This window comes from Danio aesculapii, chromosome 1 (assembly GCF_903798145.1).
Source record: "Danio aesculapii chromosome 1, fDanAes4.1, whole genome shotgun sequence".
Classification (NCBI taxonomy): domain Eukaryota; kingdom Metazoa; phylum Chordata; class Actinopteri; order Cypriniformes; family Danionidae; genus Danio; species Danio aesculapii.
This window is the reverse complement of record NC_079435.1, coordinates 4,428,096-4,434,452: the sequence shown is the minus strand read 5'-3', so window position 1 is coordinate 4,434,452 and position 6,357 is coordinate 4,428,096. Positions and strand designations below refer to the sequence as shown.

The following is a 6,357-nucleotide window of genomic DNA, read 5'->3' as shown; positions in this document are numbered from 1 at the left end:
ATATATTTTGGAAAGCTCAGACCCAGTAGATATTTTTCCCCTTTTCAGTTAAATCAACTTGATAGGTGGGTTATATATGCAAATCACTCGTTTTGTTAAAAAAAAAAAATTATACATTTCCAATGTTTCCTATTTAGATTTTAGTATATGTAAGGTTTCTCATATTAAGGTGAGCATGTGCTAAATGACAGAAACAAGTGCACTGGATTTTGAGTTTCTCTTCCTCTCTGTTTCCTTCAGTCAGATAAAGCTGCTCTCTACTGCCTCCTGCTGGCTGGTGGAAAACTCTCATAGACGTCCATCAAGTGCATCAAATCAAAACTTTATTATGATGATGATAAGCAGTTAAACTCAAAAACAGCCTCACACACTCGATATACAACAGTACAATGAAAAATATGTTAGGGTATCACTGCAAAGAGAAAATAATGACAGCTAAGTGTTTTTTTTATCTGAATATCCATTGCTGCAAATGATGCGGCAAATAAAAGTACATTTAAAGGCATGATTGATATTATGAAAGCAGGTTATGTCAAAGATGCAAACGGTTTTAAAGACAGGAAACTCAAACTACAAATTATTTAAAAACAAGACTGAATGAACCCGATTTCTCACAAATGCCTTTTTTCTCTCTTGAGCACTGTTCGTCATTCCAGTTGTTCAGGATGGGTTTTGTAGGCGTCATTTCAATACAGTCTTCATTTACAACTGCATTATTCGGCTCACCACGGGACCAGAACCTGAATAACATGTGTCAGATTTATGTATCAGTCAAATCACAGTGAAAAGGCTCTGGTATACTTCAAACTAGGGCTGGGCGATTTGGCCTAAAATCAAAATCTCGGTTAATTGAACATTTTAACTCGATTTCGATTATTGAACGATTATTTTATTTATTTATTTAACAAGTTTTGTAGCCTACAGTAAATAAGCTCATATTACAAGTGAGAGATTTTTGAATTAAGGGTGCATTACTTGATTTTTTAAAAAATAATTGAAGGAAACACATACTATGTGCTATGTAAATAATGAACATCAGCGTTGAACAACTGAAATTAAATCACGCATTGGCTAAAACCAACAGTAATTTTTTTCTTATTAAAAAGTGAAAGTAAATAACTTGCACTTTTGTAAACAAAATACATTATTTTCAATGTTTTTCATATTAAAAGTAGAAAATAAGCAGTATCTCTTCTAAATAAAATAACTCTTGTACATCCTGTAAATAATATTTTAAACAGTGCATTTCTTGCATCTTCTGTACACAAATATTTGAATGTAAATAACAATTTTATTGTAATGGAAAATATGCTGTGTCTGGCACAGCTTCCAATCTGTAGTGCAAACTTGAGAAGTGTAGCTACATTTTTTTGAAAGATACAAGGCTATGTGCATGAAGGCTGCATCGGACCATACCGCCTGCGTTCGACGCAGAAGTATAAAGTAGCCTTAACAGAGCGGAACCACACGCGGTAGAGAAAATAATAAATAATATTAACCTGGAAAAATTAGATTGATTATAGGTTCGGAATGTCGATTTCGATTATTTTTTGATGAATTGCCCAGCCCTACTTCAAACAAAGTATTTTTTTAGTTATTTGTTAAAGACTAAAAAGGGTGAGTGGCACTATACTGTTTTTGAACACTCAGACACCCCCACGATGTAGTAGGTGGGGTTGTAAATGTGTCATGCCAGCCTGATCTCACAATTACACGTAAGTATTTTATGTTTTGTCAATGTAGTGGCTAATTCGTACGAGTTCAGTCGTACGAAATTGTACAATTTTAAAAAGGAGGCGTGGCACCTAACTCCACCCCTTAACCCAACCGTCATTGGGGGATGAGCAAATCGTACTAAATTGTACGAATTAGATCGTACGAATTTATACGAATTAGCTACAAAATCAAAAGTTACGAATTGCCGTGAGATTGTGTTGGTCATGCTTGTAATGTGCCCAACAATGATGGCGGCTGAGAGAGACCAGTGTTTTAGCCTTTTTTTGTGTACTTTAGTTTAAATATGACTTGTTTGTGTTGTGTTGTGTTTTGTCAAAATGTTGGTTGTGATTGTGAACGCTGTATAGGTGTGGTAAATGGGGAGGCAGTAAGCCGAAAGAATGGAAATTTGTCAGACACAATTTTTGACCACTTTATAAATTTCTTGTTTTTGGATCAGAATTTCACTCATTAATTTTCCTTTGGCTTAGTCCCTTTATTAATCAGGGGTCGCCACAGCGGAATGAACCACCAACTATTCCAGCATACGTTTTACACAGCGGATGCCCTTCCAGCTGCAACCCAGTACTAGGAAACACTCATTCACACACACACACACACTGCGGTCAATTTTAGTTTAATAAATTCCCCTATAGCGCATGTTTTTGGACTGTGGGGGAAACCGAAGCACCCGCATCAACACGGGGAGAACATGCAAACTCCACACAGAAATGTCAGCTGACCCAGCCGGGGCTCGAACCCTCGCTGGAACAAATTTTATTTTATATATTTTATATCTTAATTTTGTTGTATAAAATAAACAAGAAAATCGAATAAATGTGAGTGTAGCGAAGTGCATCTGAAGCACAGCCCGCTACCATGCTTCCGTGATCAGATCAAAAGGCCAAAACAGTTTTATAAACATCCAGCAGACAACAACATTTGTACATTGTTTTCTGTTTGCCGTGGACAGACACCAAATGCCGCCACTGGAATAAGTACTCTCAGAAAAGATGTTGCAGGACTAGGTGGGCTTCTTTTCCAGTGTGTGAGCGATCGTACAGGTGCGGATACATCTGCACCAGCTCTGCTACTCCACTTTCCACTGTATTTTATAGTAGATGTGGCCTGTGTTAATCTGCTGGATATTTTTCTCCTGCCTGACCACCGTGGAATGAGAAACGAATCAAGACTAAGAAATCACATGTCAGAGAAGGTGGGTTTCCTCCAGGCGCTGTGGGTTCCCCCATAGTCCAAAGACATGCACTATAGGTGACTTGATGAAAGTAAGTTGGTCGTAGTGTATGAGTGTGTGTATGGATGTTTTCCAGTACTAGTTTGCAGCTGGAAGGGCATCCGCTGGATAAGCTTTCAGTTCATTCCACTTTGGCAACCCCTTATAAATAAAGGGACTAAGCTGAAGGAAAATGAATGAATCAATGTCAAAGAAGGCCGAGTTCATAATCATCATAGACCAATGGCAGCTTAAAGTTTTTTATGAACCTTAATCATCTCCTATAAAAGTTGAGTTTGGTGAGCTGTTTGAACTACCCAAATTATATCAAAAATAACTTTGTTTTGGCCAGATTTTATCCATAATGTCATTTCAGTTTGTTCTTCAATTTAAAGAGCCACCATTTTTTTTGAAAATGAGCTTCACGCAATGTAACACATCTCTAAGTGAATGAAAACATCCAGCTGAGGGTTAAATCTGAAAGTGCAGCATATTTAAAACTATTGATTCTTTAGCGAAATATTTGACTCAGAATCTAATAAACGAATCGAGTTGGGTTCGGATCTTTCCTTGATTGCTTTGACGCCGATACGGTACATCACCAAATATGTACTTCCAGATTTGATAAAATGTGAACGCGCTTTCACATCAGACACTAGTGGAGGTGCGGGGGATCACAGGACTGATCATGACGAGAAGATGACGATCACTGACATATGGAGATTCGGCTGTGGGGAATAAAGGGTTAAAGTTCAATTTCACAACAATAGCACAGTATAGCCAACCGTGTGCTGTGTTTGTTCCTGCACAGGATTCGCCAGCCATTTGCTATTAAAGGAGCAGCAGAGACTATGGGAATTTGTCAGACTTTGACAGGGACTTTGTCAGTAACTGTTACAGTACATATGGACCAGTTTCTTCTTCCTCCAGATCATAGCATGTAAGTGTCATTAAAATTGTTGCCTCGTTTTGTGTAGTTTGCTAAATATATGTTTATTTGCGTGTTATAAGTTGTAATCACTCTGCATGGCTTGAAATCACGTATCGATTATAGATCAGTGCTTGTACTGTATCTCTCAGGCTAAATCTGTATGTGGCTGTTCGCATATCGTGTCCAAAACCATGCTAAAAACGTGACGCGTGCTTCTTCCTTCACCAATTCAATGGATTTCTGAACTGGTGATCCTCTGCTGTTTGTTGCTATGGCCACCATCAGCTGTTCCTGCACACACGTGCGGCGCGGTCACTTTTCAAAATAGTTCAACTTTTACCACTGTGTGCATTAATACTGAATGTGTGTCGTTATTATAACTCTGGGTTAGGTTTAAGAGTAGAGTTATATGCTGGTGTTTAACATCATATACTTTCTGCTACTTCATACTGTAGCCATGGTTGGCATATCTTTCTGTCTCGCGCTGAACCCAGTTGGCCAATCACAACAGACTGAGTCTTCGTTCCAATCAACGCAGATTAGCTTTGTGCTAAGGAGGGTTTTGGGAACAAATGAATCGCTGAACGATTCATATGGGAGTCGCTGGGATAATTAGATAAAAAAAATGCAGATTATAAGACAATGAGTGTTTTTTGACCTTGCATGCAGATCAGCCTGTTGTCAGCCCCCCAAAACCAAAATATGACCTGTTATAATGCAAAATAGGGGCCCTTTAATTTAACATATACCGTGGCCTTAACATGCACTTAAATATGAAGCTCAATATTGTAAACATGTTTAATGATGACTACACTGGCAAATAAGTGCACTTTGTGGTTGTTGACTTACCCTTGATTCAGTGGTGAATTATCCACCCACTTCATGGTGCCCTCAGTCTCTTTGTCAGACAAACCGATCCATGTGTCCTCCTTGACTAATGAGGAAATCAACCTCTGTGTGTGAATAACAGCAGGATAAGTGTGATTCTTCTCAATCATTAACAAACACCCGATTAACAAACTCACCTGCTTCTCTTCACTCTTAATAATGACCAGATCAGCTCCACGATTCTTACAGAACTGCCTGCTCTCAGACCAGCTCATCGCCTCAGTGAACATGAACAAAACTAAACAACACACATTCATTTCCTTTTCAAAACATGCAAATGATAAAGTAACTATTATATCAGATTAGCACTGACCATATTGAGAATAAGCCTTCTTCAGTTCAGCACTCATTGACGTGACTCTGGTCTCCAGCTGCAGTTTCTCCAGACTCAGAGAGTTCACGTTGTTCTGTAACTGGCTCTTCTGAGCATTGAGATCACTGACTCTGGTCTCCAGCTGGTGTTTCTCCAGACTCAGAGAGTTGTATTTGTCCTCCAGCTGGTGTTTGTCAGTCTTCAGATCAGAGTTGCTGTGCTGTAAGCTGCTGATGGTGTGATTGAGCTATTCAACTGTGTTCTTGTAAGTCTTTAACAGGTCTCTCTCTGCTGTGATGCTGATGTGCTGCAGTGTGATGAAGAGCAGCAGAAGAGCACAAATGAACCCCAGGATCACCAACACCGACATCACACACCTGCATTTTCCTGACAAACACACAAACAAACACACAGATATCAGTGGAAAACATTTAGAAATTCAGTTTCAGGCTTTGTTGGTGGTATTTTTTCTTAGGTTCTGTAGCTAAAGTTTTTATATATGCTAACAATGTTGCCATATGAAAATCCAAACAAGAGCATGACGACAACGCAAATACAACACTAATCCTGCGATAATACATTTAACATAAGTTTAGTTCTAAATTTCTCATTTCCTCATCTGCAACACCGTTTCTGTTCAGAGTTCATTTCTACTTACTGCGTTTTCGGTCGTTTTCTTTATCCTGGTTGTGATTCTGTGTTTGAGGTCCAGTCGAGTCCTGAACATCTCTGCACTGAACATTTTCAGAAATATCCTCTGAATCCATCATTTTCTTGTATGTCGTGGTCTTGGATCACAGATGCCGTCAATGTAGTTGTGTTGAACGGCAGATGCTTTTCTTAAACTCTGCAAACTCGAACAAGGAAGTTTAATTTCACACTCGCCAACCAATAACATTAGTCTTAACCCACCCCCTCTGCAGACCCATGTTACGGATTATGTATTGTACAATCAATTTATTATCAGCTTCAAAAGTCAACAGGAAGATTCTTTGACACTTAAACAGGTTCTGTCACAAATCCTTCAGGCTTATTTGAAAACTACTATAAAGTGTGCAGCAGCAGACCTGGAAATAAACTCCGGCTCAAGAGCTGAAAATGGCTGTTACAGCGTGAATGAGGAAGTCATCATAGTGTGAAGTTTCCAACAGAAGTAGTAAAACCACTTCTATTAAGTTTAAACTTTAACTACATTTAAGTTGAGATATCTTATCTAAAACATTGCTGCATACATGTCTGAACAAAATGCACATTTTCCATGTTGATCATTCAGAG

General features: G+C 38.6%; 1 protein-coding gene across 1 annotated transcript; it reads right to left on the bottom strand.

Moving 5' to 3' along the window:
* Positions 1-372: 372 nt before the first annotated feature.
* Positions 373-5,064, bottom strand: LOC130230736 (CD209 antigen-like). The gene is made up of 3 exons (XM_056459937.1): positions 4,907-5,064; positions 4,731-4,834; positions 373-740 (listed from the first exon to the last, which is right to left on the bottom strand). Exons 1-3 carry the CDS (start codon positions 5,024-5,026, stop codon positions 578-580), a joined length of 387 nt encoding a protein of 128 aa, XP_056315912.1. The 5' UTR covers positions 5,027-5,064; the 3' UTR covers positions 373-577.
* Between the last annotated feature and the right edge of the window lie 1,293 nt (positions 5,065-6,357).

Coding starts and splice junctions, on each gene's coding strand:
- LOC130230736 (XM_056459937.1), bottom strand. CDS start 5,026: ATGAATGTGTGTTGTTTAGTTTTGTTCATGTTCACTGAGGCGATGAGC. Junction 4,835..4,906: donor TTAAGAGTGAAGAGAAGCAG/GTGAGTTTGTTA, acceptor ATTCACACACAG/AGGTTGATTTCCTCATTAGT. Junction 741..4,730: donor AATTCACCACTGAATCAAGG/GTAAGTCAACAA, acceptor CATGTTATTCAG/GTTCTGGTCCCGTGGTGAGC.